Source organism: Pteronotus mesoamericanus, unplaced genomic scaffold, assembly GCF_021234165.1.
Source record: "Pteronotus mesoamericanus isolate MK-2021 breed Mesoamerican mustached bat unplaced genomic scaffold, CSHL_Meso_final contig_121, whole genome shotgun sequence".
NCBI lineage: Eukaryota > Metazoa > Chordata > Mammalia > Chiroptera > Mormoopidae > Pteronotus > Pteronotus mesoamericanus.
This window is the reverse complement of record NW_026555046.1, coordinates 2,789,023-2,804,246: the sequence shown is the minus strand read 5'-3', so window position 1 is coordinate 2,804,246 and position 15,224 is coordinate 2,789,023. Positions and strand designations below refer to the sequence as shown.

Sequence of the window (15,224 nt, the reverse complement as noted above, 5' to 3'; positions counted from 1 at the left end):
CCTAGGGAGTCTGTGAAGCAGCAGCTTCCTAGTTAATCAGGCTTAACGTATGATTGTGTTTGCTCCCTTCTTTTGTTAATAACTACCTACATACTGTAATAAGAGTATGTACACCAGAGAAGTAGCAGATGATTTACATCAGGTCTTTTGTTTCCCAGAAGCTGGTGCACCAGCACACCAATGCCCATTGTCCAAAATGGGAAGACCTGTTTGGATTGGGGAATCTTTCAAAAAACTGCTCCTTTATGAGGGCATTAACTCCATATTGCTTTACCTTTCTTGTTCCTCATATACTTACAGTGTAATCACTTTCTAGAAATTCAGTTTACTCTCAACTTTACCCATGTCTTGGACATAAACAACCTATATGATGGTTTCATTATTTTCCTCACTCTTTTACCTTATTCTCAGATTTGGCCTGCTATCAATCATGACAGTAGCACAGCCTACCAACATGAGGCAGAGGTCCTTGCCTGAAATAGAAGACAATAAAGACAAACACAGGGAGGGGCCTGATGGCAGGATTTAGGATGAAGAGAGGGCCAGTCTTAGGACTGACTTGTCTACACTGCAGTGTTAGAGTAAACTCACATTTGGCTTTTGGCATTAAAGGTAAAATCAAGGTTGAGCAGCAAGATTCTTAAGGTGAAGGGGGATTTCAGTGAAGCCTCAGTGAGTTGAATGAAGGCTAAGAACTTAGAAGTCAGGTGAGGGGTACAGGTGTGGGCAGTTCACAGGGGGACAGGCCACTTCTGGTGGTGTTGGAGGAGGTCAGAAAACGTATTACGTAAGAAGTGGCTAGGGAAGGGTCAGGACAATTGTACAAATAATGAATGACCCTACAGCAAATATGTGATATTATTTAGGCATACTGTGCTTTGGGGGCTTCCAAGGAGGGCCAGAGAATGAAGTGATTTGAGCAGGGCTCATAGAGGAGATGGTATTTGAGAATGGCCCTAAGCATGGGCATCAGGTCAACAAATAACACAGCACATGAGGGAAGGAATTATCCACATAGTCACAGGTAAGAGTGGGTGGGACGGTCATAACGACAATGAATTAGGGGCCAACACCATTGAGAAAGGTCAGGGAGAACTCCTGGGGCAGGCACAAGGTGGCACAGAAGCCGGCAAATGGATAGCTGAGATTTCAAAGAAAAGGATGTTTTCCTTGGTAGTGCCATAATGGGGGCTTTGACACAACCAAGGAAGGTATAGCCTTATCTAGGTGCTGGGGAGAAGCATCAGATGTAAGAGAGAATTACAAAGAAGTAGAACCACCATGAAAGCAGGCTTCATTCACTCTGGAAATGAGGAGGAACAGACTGTCCTCACTCTACACAGGACTTGCATGGGACATAGGCCAACCAGGAGGGTTACAGGGAAATGTATCAGGCTGGACAGAGCTGCTTTGGGCAAAGATAAGAAACAAGGGCAGTGGGTCTGTGCAGCTGTGCCAATATAACTGGGTCAGTTGGCAGCCTCAAAGGTTGGGAGCCCATGGAGACTGAATTCACAAAGGCCAGAGCACTTGACTGACTGCTTTGTATCACAGTCACCTGACCAGCACCAAGGTACATATGATATCTTCTTTCTTTTTCTTAATTTAAAAAATTTTAAGAGAGAGAGGAAGGGAGGGCGAAAGGAAAAGAAATGTCGATATGAGAAACATCAGTCAATTGCCTCTTATACATGCCCCAACTGAGGACCAAACCCGCAGCCTAGGCCTGTGCCCTGACTGGGAGTCAAACTGGTGACCTTTAGCTTTGTGGAACAACGCGCAATCCACTGAGCCACACTGGTCAGGGCTTAAAAAAAACTTGTATTTTTATTTCTCAATTACAGTTGACATACAATATTATATTACCTTTATGTATACAATATAATGATTAGACACTTTAAAACTTACTAAGTGATCACCCCAATAAGACTAGTACTCTTCTGATACCACACACAATTATTACAATATTATTGGCTCTATTCTCCTTGCTCTACTTTACATCCTTGTAACTGTTTTTATACAATAACTGCCAATTTATATATCTTAATCCCTTTACCTTTTTCACCCATTCCCGAGACTCCCTCCCATCTGGCAACCATCAATTCATTCTCTGTATTATCAGTTTGTTTTGTTCATTCATTTTGTTTTTTAGATTCCACATGTAAGTGAAACAATATTTGTCTTTCTCTGATTATTTTGTTGAACATAATACTCTCTGAGTCCTCCCATGTTGTCACAAATGGCAAGATTTCATTCTTTTTTATGGCTGAGTAATACTCCATTATACATATGTACGACATCTTTATTCATTCGTCTATCAGTGGACATTAGTTGCTTCCATATCTTGGCTGTTGTAAATAATGCTGCAGTGAACATAGGGATATATATATCTTTTTGAATTGGTGTTTGAGGTTTTCTTGGATAAATACTCAGGAGTAGAATTACTGGGTCATATGGTAGCTTTATTTTTAATTTTTTTGAGGAATCTCTATTGCTTTTCATAGTAGCAGCATCAGTTTGCAAGTAGTAGCAGTGCACTAAAGTTATGTTTCTCCACATCTTCACCAACATTTGTTGTTTTTTGATTTATTGATGATAGCCATTCTGATAGGCGTGAGGCGATATCTTATTGTGCTCTTAATTTGCATTTACCTAATGATTAGTAATTTTGAGCATCTTTCATATGTTTATTGGCTCTCTGTTCTCTTTGGAGAAATGTCTGTTCTCTTTGGAGAAATGTCTGTTCATGTCCTCTGACCCATTTTTAATCCGATTGTTTTCTGGTGTTAAGTTGTGTGAGTTCCTTATATATTTTGGGTATTAACCCCTTATCAGATTTATCATTGGCCAATACCTTCTTCCAGTCAGTAAGTTGTCTTTTCATATTGTTGATGGTTTCATTCACTGTCCAGAAAATTTTTAGTTTGATGTAGTCCCATTTGTTTTTCTTTTGTTTCCCTTGCCCAAGGAAACTTACCGCACCAAAAAAAAAAATTGTTAAGAATAATATCACAGTTTACTCCCTACAGCTTCTTCTAGTTTTTGTGGTTTTGGTTCTTTAATTTAAGTCTATAATCCATTTTGAGTTTATTCTTGTATGTGGTGTAAGAAAGTGGTTTAGTTTCATTTTTTTTCCATGTGCAAGGGGGGGCCCAAAAATTGGAATTATCTTCTGGAGGGTAGGCCCCTGTAGTACAGGCTTCCCCCTCTAGGTTCTAGGAACCCGTCTGTTTTAGTGTACCACCTTGGCATTGTTGTGAAGCTGCTTTTGGCTTCAGTGAATGTTTTGTTGAAGACTCTTTCAACACATGTGCCCATTTCATGATGGGTGATTAAGGAGCCCACACTGTGCTCAGTGCTCAGCAATTTTTGATCAAAAACGATGTGACCCTGTTCACCTGATCTCACCTCCAGTGACTTTTCTTTGTTTCCCCGGATGAAAAAAGTCCTCAAAGGGAAATGTACTGCTGGTGTGGAAGAGGTGAAACAAAAAATGACAGAAACACTAAAAGCCATCAAAATCAATGAGTTCAAAAGAGTTGAAATATCAGTTTAATCATATATTACATTGCTAGATATATAAAAAAAATTAACAATGAAATTGCTTTATGAACCAGGAATTCCACTTCTGGGAATATTTCAAAAGAAACCTGAAACACTAATTTGAAAGAATATATGCACCTTTATGTTCATTTCAGCATTATTTATAAGAGCCAAGATTTGAAAGCAGTCCAAGGGCACATCAGTAGATGAGTGGATAAGGAAGTTGTGTTACTTTTACACAATGGAATACTACGTAGCCATAAAAAAGGGGAACTTACCCTTTGTTGCAGCATGGGTGGACCTGGAGAGTATTATGCTAAGTGAAATAAGCCAGTCAGAGTAAGATAAGTACCATATGATTTCACTCATATGTGAAATCTAATGAACAAAATAAACTTAACAAACAAAAAGAAACAGAATCATAGATACAGGGAACAGACCTATAGTTGTCAGAGCAGCAGGGGTTGGGGACTAGGTGAAAAAGTTAAAGGGATCTTGCAAAGAAAAAACTTACAGACAAAAACAGCAATATAGTGATTGCAAGAGGGAAAGAGGGGTGGGGAGAGGTAGAGAGGGTAAAGAGGGGGTAAATGGTGATGGAAAGAGACTTGACTTGGAATGGTAAATACACAATACAATATACAGATGGTGTATTATAGAATTGTTTAGCTGAAACATATAATTTTATTAACTAATGTCACTAATTCAATTAAAAATTTTAAAAAACTGTTTTGAGCAGTGGAAAAAAACATCTCAATAGGTGTATTGCATCAAATGGAGAGTACTTTAAAGGTGACTGAAGTTTAAACATATAAGAATAAATACACAATTTTTTTATACAATAAATAAATTCTGGGGTAGGGGGCTTGGTCCCCTATCATACTGCTCCAGTTGGGAAAACACCACTTATTGAAGAGGCTGTCTTTACCCTATAGTATAGTCTTGACTTCTTTGTCATGGATTAAATGACAATATAAACGTGAGTTTATTTCCAGGTTCTATTCTTTTCCCTTGATATGTGTGTCTGTTTTTATGCCAGTGCCATGCTGTTTTGATTACTATAGCCTTATAATATAGTTTGTTATCAGGTAGCATGGTACCTCCAACTTGGGGTTTTTTTTCCAAGACTGCTTTGGCTATTCGGGGTCTATAAACTTTTGGATTATTTGTTCTGGTTCTGTGAAAAATACCACTGGTGTTTTGATAGGGATCACATTGAATCTATAGATTGCTTTAGGTAGTATGGGCATTGTAATGGTGTTAATTCTTTTTATCCATGTGCACAGTATAGCCTTCCATTTATTTGTATCTTCTTTTATTTCTTTCTTCAGTGTCTCGTAGTTTTCAGAGTACAGATACTTTACTCCCTTGTTTAAATTTATTTCTTGGTATTCTTTTTGATGCATTTGTAAATAGGATTGTTTTCTAATTTCTCTTTTATAGTTCATTACTGGTATAGAAAAATGCAACCAAATTCTGAGTATTAGTTTAGTATCCTGTTACTTTACTGCATTCATTTATTAGTTCTAAAGTTTTTTGGGTTTTCTATATATACAGGGTCTAGCAGAAGTAATGCCTGTTTGCATGTGGTTGGTAGGGTAATAATATGGATGTAATAATTTATAGTTTTACTTTGAACATTTCACCTAAAATGTCATATGGTGTGCTTGAGTATGATATTGTTATGTTACAGAATTACATGCTTATGATTTTGTAATAAAAGATTTCATAATTTAAAAAGGGGCATTACTTGTGTTAGACCCTGTAGTATCATGTCATCTGCAAATAATGAGTTTTACTTCTTCCTTTCCAATTTGGATGCATTTTGTTTCTTTCTCTTGCCTAATTGTTTTAACTAGGATTTCCAGTACTATGTTGGATATAATTGGTAAAGGTGGGCCTCCTTGTCTTGTTCCTGATTTTAAAGAAAAAGCTGTCAGCTTTTCACTGTTGATTATGATGTTGGCTGTGGGTTTGTCATATATGACCTTTGTTATGTTGAGGAATGTTTTCTCTATCCTTGCTTTGCTGAGAATTTTTATCATGAATTGATGTTGGTTTTTATCTAATGCTTGTCTGCATCTATTGGTATGATCATATGATCTTTATCCTTCATTTTGTTATGTGGCATATATCACATTAATTGATTTGTGGATATTGAACCAGTCTTGCATCCTGGGTATAACTCCCACTTGATCATTGGTGTATGATCTTTTTAATGTATTGATGAATTTGGTTTTTAATATTTTGCTGAGGATTTTTGTTTCATCGGGCATATTGGCCTATAATTTCCTTGTTTGTATGGTCTTTGGTTTCAAAATGAGAGTAATGAAGTCCTCATAAAGTGAGTTTAGGAGTCTTCCCTCATATTCTATTATTTGTAATAGTTTGAGGCATTAATTCTTCTTTGAATGTTTGGTAAAACTCACCTGTGATACCATCTGAGTCTGGACTTTTGTTTGTTGAGAGTTTTTTTCATTACTGCTTCAATTTGAGTGGTCATAACCAGTGTTCAGATTGTTTCTTCCTGATTCAATGTGGAAGATTGCATGTTTCTAAAAATTTATCCATTGCTCCCAGGTTTTCCCATTTGTTGTCATGTAATTGTTTGTAGTATTAAAATTCTTTCTGTTTCTGTAGCATCAGTTTCCTCTTTCTGATCTTACTTATTTGGGTCCTCTTCGTTTTTTTCTTGATGAGTTTGACTAAGGTTTATTAATTTTATTTACCTTTTCAGAAAAAAAAACCTCCTGGTTTCATTTTTTTTCTATATTTCTAAACTTTTTTTTTAAATTTCTGCTCAGATCCTTATTATTTCCTTCTTTCTACTCACTTTGGGCTTCGTTTGTTCTTCTTTTTCTAGTTCTACTTTAGTTGTAGTTTGATGTGGTGGTCCTGGGACACGGTGAGCAAACATGGTTTTTATCTACTCCACCATCTTGATCAGAAGTGGTGATATCTTTTTCTGATAAAAATGTTACATGTTTCTGTTTAGTGAGTGCAGAAGAGGTATTATTTCATGACAGTTTTTTGTTTTAAATTTTTAAACAGCTGTGTAGACATTACCCTAAAAGGAAGGAGGAAGATACTAGGAGTTTGTATCCTTGTAAATCAGGAACCAGGAACAGCACCTCACCAAGTGTATGGGAACACAGACTACTATGCAGTGAACTGTGGGATGCTCTGCCCCAGGCCCTGCACCTGCCACAGTTGTGTGAACCTTTATGGAAGCATAGAAACTCTCAGATCCCACACAGTGATTTCACCTACCCATTCCTGAAGGACATGGGAGAAGGGAAGAAAAGCAGACCTGTTCATGAGAGAGATGGGCCTCACTGGTGCTTCCAGGGAAGCCTCATAATGCAGAGAGAAGCTGCTTTCCTTGTTTTCTTTAAACCTTTGAACAGAACACACGTAAAGCTTTAATTTTGTTTTTCTTTGTAGAAGCACTTGAGTTCTGCATAGTATCAGGTGAAACATCAAAAGTAACTGACTTCAAAAAGTGAAAGCATCACATTAATGAGACCTTTTATTTTTACTTTCCAGCTACTGATAGTCTTTATAAACTTTCTCTGCAAACCCTCAACGCAGACATTTTCTTAAAACAACGCCAGACCTCACCGACACCTGCCTCTCCATCTCCCCCCTCTGCACCTTGCCTGCTCACGTCCCGCGGCAGCTACAGCAGCATTGTCAACAGTAGCTCCAGCAGGTAGGCTCACTGGTTGCTTCCTGTTCCTTGAATAGATAAGTGCTCCAGAAACCTGAGGCTCACTCCCACTAAATGGAAACACCCAGTGGCCACAGACTGCTCTCCTTTCCAGCCCTTTCCCCGGGTCAGGTTCTCCCTTGGCACCATCATGGTGGTGCCCAATTCCAGCAGTACCTCTTCTTTCCCTTGGCTTTTATGACCCATGGGCCCGAAATGCATAAAATGACTTACTAGAATTATGTTCTAGTTCAAGAGTAAATAAGCATTCTGAGCATTAGATGAAGATCTACATATGTCCTTTGAGTTGAGGAAATGTCTTTGTGGAATATTTCTCTTAACCTTATGGCAGTTTAGCTTAGCAGTTAAAAGGGCAGGATCTAGAACAAATCTGCTGCAGTAGGTGACATGTGCACAGCAAGGCAGCCTCCTGACAGGTAGATGGGATCCCCTCAAGTGCTCCTCACCAGAGGCACAGCACGCTTGTGTTTGACCTGAAGGATAACAGTAACCTCAGTGGTAATTATAACCATCTATGCAGCACTGACCAAGTCTTACCTCACACCAGCACTGTTCTCAGCGCCGCAGAGCTGCCACTGCATTTCATCCTCCCCACAAGCACAAATTAGGTACTGTTACCCCCACTGCTTTCCACGTGAGGAAACTACAGTGCACCCGCCAAGTTTTTAACTTTTGCCGGAAAAGGCAGCATCCATCCACTTAATCTGGGGGAGACCACCTGGCCTGGGTCCTTGCCACCGTGAGCTCCTTAGCCTGTCCTGATAGGGGAGGACACGTTCTAAGAACCAGTTTGTCATGTGTTGTCGCCTATGAAGACATCACATTCTACTCCTTGTTCACTGCCTAGTGCTTCCCTTCCTAAAGTCCTTCTCTAAAACAGTCTTTCCAGTCCCTGAATTGTGATCCAGATCTCTTATACTGATCCTGTATTTTCTTACTTTCCCCCACAAATCCCTTATCTTCTATTTGACGGTGAAGTTGTAGGTCCCAAATCATTGACATGAGGCCAGGCTGTGCCCTGTGGGCGGCCCTGGGCTGGCGCAGTGAAGGTGCTGACTGCATGGACTCAGTCCTGCAGATCCACAGCCTTGAGACAAGCACTCCTACAAGCCTCCAGCGGGCAGTGCTGAAGAAGGATTAGTTTTCTTTTTTCTTCTTTCTTCAGTGACCCAAAAACCAAGCAGCCAAATGGAAACCAACACAAATTGACAAAAGCAGCCTCACTTCCTGGCAAGAATGGCAACCCCACTTTTGCTGCAGTCACAGCTGGCTATGACAAGAGCCCAGGTGAGTGGCCTGACATCAGAAGACCTGTCACAGCAGGGCTTCAGGCATGGTGGACTTACCTTTGGTGTGATTTTTCTTTGATTGATTCAGAGTCCATTGTTACAGGTGGGAATGGCTTTGCTAAAGTTTCTTCAAACAAAACAGATTTTTCCAGCAGTCTTGGCATTTCACACACTCCTGTTGACAGCGATGGCTCAGACAGGTACAGTAGACTCTTCTTACTTAGTAGAAAGATGAACAGGCTTCTCAAATCAGGTTAGCATTTTCCGTCCATACATGTGTTTCAGGTATTTTTCCCTAGAGTATAAGTATGCATTTGTCAAAAGTGGTCCAGGCTTCTAGGGGCTCTTGCCTTTTGGGGGGAAGCAAAAAGCCTAGTTATTGTGCTTCCCTCATAGCTCCCCTGACAGAAGGAAGGAGTTGCACACGACATGTATCACCCTAGCAGAGAGGTTTGTGTTGTCATTTTCCATCATCACAGCCTTCTGAAAGAAAGGATGTGATCTGATAATTAGATATAGAAGAAAAAAATGTATTTGAGAGGAAACAAACTGGAGCAAATACTAGATAATTTATAGTAATTTATTGGACATGCCCCTTTCTTGACCCAGAACACTGCCATGGGTCTGGTGGCATGCAATGAGTGCCTTGGTTTATCTTCCCAGGTAAATAACAGTAACAATAGAGACCGTCAGTAAGCAGAACACCAACTTTACCTGCTTGGCACTAAAAGAAAATGAGTCCTGTGTTTAAATGTTTTTAAATAAATCTTTTATTACCAAAAAGTAAACATAAGGAAGAAATATCTCCAGGCTCTCAGCTTATGATAAGGAGTAGGAGCTCTGGAATTCTCTTGTTCCTTCAACCCTCTGTGGTATAGACATTGTTTTTCAGTTCTCCCCTTTGTGTTTGTGTTTAATACTTGAGTACCCCCAGCTGAAGCAGCACTGCCCCTTTGTGAAGCCATACTTAAGGGATCCATTTACACTAACCATCGTCCATTTTGTGTTGCATTTTCCTCTTGTAACATTCAGCTCGGGTTTGTGGAGTCCTGTCAGCAACCCCAGCAGCCCTGACTTCACACCTCTCAATTCGTTCTCCGCGTTTGGGAATTCTTTTAACCTAACTGGTGGTGAGTGTTTAACACTAGACCTGTAACTAATAAGCCTGTGGACAAGGAAGGAAGGAAGACGAAGTCTAGTTTTACATGTGGGGAAACACACTGAGATAGAAAGGAGAGCATGATTTGTCATGTAGTAGACATTTTTAAAAGATGCATTTCTTTGTATTGCAGCCAGGAACCAATAGACATAAAATATGTGGGTTTACCTTAGGGAAGCGGATCTGTTCTTGCTGTTTGGACAGATGCTAATGGGGCCCAGTAAGAGCCTCTAGGAAGGGTCTCCTTCCACTCTCCTCTCAGCCCAGAGGTACAGTGGAACAGGCTCGATGCTGCGTGAGTCTCTGTTGGTTTGTGCTTCACAACACTTACTTAGGAACCTCTGGAAAGGATTCTGTCTGAGATGTGATTCCTGGCTATGCCAGGGCTTCATATGTTTTCTTGCTGTACAGAATTAGAGACCACCATGGGAGTTTTACGTTAGCTGTGATTATAATGTTAGAGTTGGGAAATACTTGCATTTTATGTTATCTAGGCTTGGGTAGAGTATTCAAATTGTGCACTGTGTGCCTGAGTTCTGGGGACTATCCCCCAGTTGTACGTGGAGTGTGGGGGGAGCTGACGAAGTGGGTATGATGACTCCAAGTGGGCAGCAGTGGGAAATGTGCCACTGGGTAGATGCCCCATCCTATCCTTGGTGAGAAAAGATGTGATCTGATAATTAGATATAGAAGAACAAAAATGTATTCGAGAAAAAAGAAATTGGAGCAAATGCTAGATAATATACAGTAAATTATTGGACATGCCACTTTCTTGACCTCAGCAAAATAAAATACGGACTTAAACTTGTATTCTTATTTTCAGAAGTTTTTAGCAAACTTGGGTTATCTCGACCATGCAATCAGGCCTCCCAGAGGAGCTGGAATGAGTTCAGTAGTGGCCCTTCATACCTGTGGGACTCTCCAGCCACAGATCCCAGCCCTTCCTGGCCAGCCAGTTCAAGCTCCCCAACCCACACAGCCACAGTGAGTACTCAAGGCTGACTCATCGTTACTGCCACAGTTATAAGCAGCTGATAATAGTGTGGAAGTGTTGCGTTAGTACTGTTACTGTCTTTCTGACTGTGTCTTCATATCTTCCAAAGTGACCCATCAATATCTGTCGGAACCATTATACTCAGGAAATTATGGGAAGAGGAGGCTTCTAGTCAAGATGGTGGAGTGGGTGTAAACACTGTTCTTACCTTGTTCTATGACCATGTCAAAATTAAATTATAGAACAGCCAATGAGAACCACCTGAAGATTAGCTGAACAGAAATCTTATAATTAAGGATATAAAAAAGTCACATCCAGACTGGTAGGAAAGGTGGAGGCACAGACTGGTGAGATCTTCCCTGAGGAGTGAGAGGTCCCAGCCCCACATGGGCTCCCTAACCTGGAGTTTTAGTGCCAGGAAGAAGAGTCCCCATAACACATCTGTGAAAACCAGCAGGGATTGCATCCAGGAAAGACAAGGACTGCTAGAGACCAAGGTGCTGCTCTTAAAGGGCCTGCACAGGGACTCACTTCACACTCCAGCACAGGGCCAACAGTTCAAAATGCACCAGGGAGATAGAGAGAGGAATTAAATTGACTAGCTTCAGGGCAAGGGATAGAGGGGCAGCTCTCTTCAGGGACAGAACTGCTGGCAGGTAACATAGAGCTCTCCCCACACCCAGCCAACGTGGCTCCAAATCTGAGCTCTTTATTAGCCAAACATGATTCACCCCACTCTGGTGATTCCCTGAGACCCTGCCTCGCCCAACTCTCCTGTCCAACCAAACCTCTTTCAGGGGTTCCTTCACACAAAGACATGTGTTGGTTTGTGCTACAGACTTTCCTAAAAGCTCTCAAAGATCCACAAACCCCAAATAAGCAGCAGCAGACCTCAGTGTAACCAGTACCTCTTGCTAAGCTACCCCAAGCTCAGCACAAGCAGCAACAGGTCCCAACTTGCGTTGTAACTCCCATCGGTTAGCCCCCAGAGCTGGCATAAGCAGTGGCCAGTCTTGGCTTGGAATATAGCCTCACTTAAGTGGCCACACAGTCAGCCAAGTGGCAGATGACCTCAGCTCACATTGGGATGCCCACCAATGGGTCCCAAGCTTGACACTAGGGGCAGCCAGCCTTGGTTTGCAAAATATCCTCTCCCAACTGCCTTCAGGCTCAGCACAAGCAGCAACCAACCACAGATCACTTTGTACATCTTATCAGATGGCCCCAAGCCAGGTTCAAATGGTAGTTGGCTTTGACCTGCACCAAAGCTCCTCCCTAGAGACTCCAGAACCAACACACTGTGTGGCTAGCTTAAGACCACACAAGAGCATCCCCCAACCAGCTCCACAAAAAAAAATACATCTCAACAGTGGATTCAGCTGGTACTAGAGCACCACTAACGCAACTTTCACTCTGTAAAGGTCACACACAACAGCTTGTTTGCTGTAGTCACAATAAGCCCTCAGAGCCAATCAGCCTGAGGGGTCAGTTCAGCAAGAATCCAGGCTCAACAGGAAGACCCACAACCAACACAATGGACACCCAAGAAGACTGCACCACTTAATAATGTCCTAGATAAGAACATTCTGTCAAGATCGGGAGATATAGCAGATTTGCCTAATACACAGAAACAAATACAGGAAGGCAGCCAAAACAAAGAGACAAACATGTCCAAATGAAAGAACAGGATCACACTCCAGAAAAAGAAGGAAATGGAGATAAGCAACCTACCAGATATGGAATTCAAAACACTTGATTGTAAGGACGCTCAATCAATTTAGGGGAAGAATAGATAAACTCAACGAGAACCTCAAAAAAAGGAAACATGAAGATAGAAACAGGAAAAAGGACCAGAAATGAGGAATATAATAAGGAAATGAAAAAATGCGTTAGAGGGAATCAACAGCAGAGGATCAAGTTAGCAATGTGGAAGATAAGGTAGTGACAAACACCTAATCAGAACAGCAAAAACTTTTTTAAAAAAATTATAAATGAGAATAGTGTAAGATTCCTCTGGGAAAACATCAAGTGTACCAACATTGTATCATAGAGGTACCAGAAGAAATGAGAGAAAAAGGGGTTGAAAACATATTTGAAGAAGCAATGATGGCAAACGTCCCTAACCTGTCAATGGAAGTAAGCACACAGTCCAGGAAGTACAGAGTGCTGAACAAGATGAACCCAAAGAGTCCCACACTAAGACATGTCATAATTAAATTGCCAAAGGTTGTTACCTTGGCTGGTGTGGCTCAGTAGACTGAGTGTTGGCCTGCAAACCAAAAGGTTGCTGGTTCGATTTTCCCAGTCAGGGCACATGCCTGGGTTGCCAATCAGGTCCCCAGGTGGGAGTGTACAAAAGGCAACCAACTGATGTATCCCTCACATATCAATGTTTCTCTCCCACTCTTTCTCCCTTCTACTCTCTCTAAAAATAAGTAAATAAAATCTTTTAAAAAGATAAATAAAATAAAATGCCAAAGGTTAAAGACAGAGGATCTTAAAAGCAGCCAGAGAAAAGCAGCTAGTTACCTATAAGGGAGCTCCCAGAAGGCTGTTTGCCTATTTCTCAGCAGAAACTTTGCCGGCCAGAAGGAATTGGCACAAAATATTCCAAGTGATGAAAGAAAGACCTACAACCAATATTGTTCTACGTAGCAAGGTTATCATTTAATTGAAGGAGAACCAGTTTCCCGGTCAAGAAAAAGCTCCAAAGAAGTTGATTACTGCTAAACCAGTATTGCATTAAATGTTAAAGGGACTTCTTTAAGAGAAAAGGATCCAAAATATGAATTAAAAATATATATATAAAAGGGAAAAAAAAGGCAAACAAAGCAGTGGATCAACCAACTATAAAACTAATACAAAGGTTAAAAGACAAAAGTAGATCATGTGTAATTACAATAATAAATTAAGGGATACACACAAAAGAAGGAAAAATAATGACACAAATGTGGAGGGGGTGAGTAAAAATTTTAGTGGTTTTAGAATGTGTTCAAACTTAAGCAACTATCAACTAAAAATGAACTGCTGGAAACATAGCTTGGTATATATGCAGCACATAGTAACCACAAACCAAAAATCTCCAAGAGATACATAAGAAACAACTCCAAACACACTATAAAAAGTCATCAACATAGAAGAGATCAAGCAAATAAGAAAGGAACAGAGAAGAACTGTAAAATCAATTTAAATAAAATGGCAGTAGCTACAATAATTAATGTAAATGGACTAAAGTGAGTAGAAGGAAGGAAATAATAAAAATCAGAGTAGAAAATAGAGCCTAAAAGCACAATAGAGAAGATCAATGAAGCTAGGAAGTGGTTCTATGAAAAGATAAGCAAAATTGATAAACCTTTCATCATACCCATCAAGAAAAAAGGAGGGCAACCAAAAAATAAGTTGGAAATGAAAGAGAAGTGATGATCAACAGCACAGAAAAAGAATAAGAAAATAGAGCAATTATATGCCAACAAATTGGACAACTTGGAGGAAACTGATAAATTCCTACATACAGTCTTTCAAGTCTGAGTTAGGAAGAAACAAAAAATCCAAACAAACTCATTACTAATGAAATGGAATCAGTAATCAGAAAACTCCCAACAAACAAAAGTCCTGGGCCAGATGTCTTCAGAGTTTTACAAGCATCCAAAGAAAAATTAATACCTGTACTTTTCAAACTATCACAATAAATTGAGGAGGAGGGAAGACTCCCAAGTTCATTTTACAAAGCCAGCATTACCCCAATAACCAAAACCAGAAAAAGATAGTACAAAAAAAAATTACAGGTCACTATTCCCGAAGAACATAGATGCAAAAATCCTCAACAAAATATTAGCAAACATAATTCATCAATACATTAAAAAGATCATACACCATTATCAAGTGGGATTTATTCACAGGATGCAAGGTTGGTTCACTATCCCCAAAATAATTAACATGGTGCACCACATAACAAAATGAAGGATGAAAATCATATGATTATATCCATAGATGCAAGCAAAGCATTTGACAAAATCCAACATTCATTTATGATAAACTGAAGTGGATATCCAGGAAACGTACCTCAACATAATAAAGACCAGATATGACAAACATAACAGTGAAGAGCTAAAAGCATATTCCTTAAGGTCTGGAACAAGACTAGAATGTCCACTTTCATCACTTTGATTCAACATAGTATTGGAAAACACCAATAAGTGGGAAAATGAACTGTGCTCATGAATAGGAAGAATTAATGTCATCAAATTGTTCATACTACCCAAAACAATCTATATATTCAGTACAATCCCTATCAGAACAACAGAGGCATTTTCCACAGAATGAACAAATAATCTAAAATTTTATATGGAGCCACAAAAAACCATGAATAGCCAAAGCAATTTTGAGAAAGAACAAACTTAGAGATACCACACTACCTGATTTCAAGCTATACTATACAAGTTTCTCATAATCAAAACACTGTGATACTGGCATAAAAATGGACAGATCAGTGAAACAGAATAGATAGCC

At 39.9% G+C, this 15,224-nt stretch overlaps 1 protein-coding gene across 1 annotated transcript in view; it reads left to right on the top strand.

Moving 5' to 3' along the window:
- Positions 1-15,224, top strand: part of TMEM131 (transmembrane protein 131) — a 243,461-nt gene that overhangs the window by 224,703 nt on the left and 3,534 nt on the right. Inside the window, exons 36-40 of the mRNA XM_054586120.1 lie at positions 7,090-7,255; positions 8,439-8,560; positions 8,666-8,762; positions 9,595-9,692; positions 10,545-10,705. Coding sequence (XP_054442095.1) covers positions 7,090-7,255; positions 8,439-8,560; positions 8,666-8,762; positions 9,595-9,692; positions 10,545-10,705 — 644 coding nt within the window. The remainder of the gene's footprint in view (positions 1-7,089; positions 7,256-8,438; positions 8,561-8,665; positions 8,763-9,594; positions 9,693-10,544; positions 10,706-15,224) is intronic.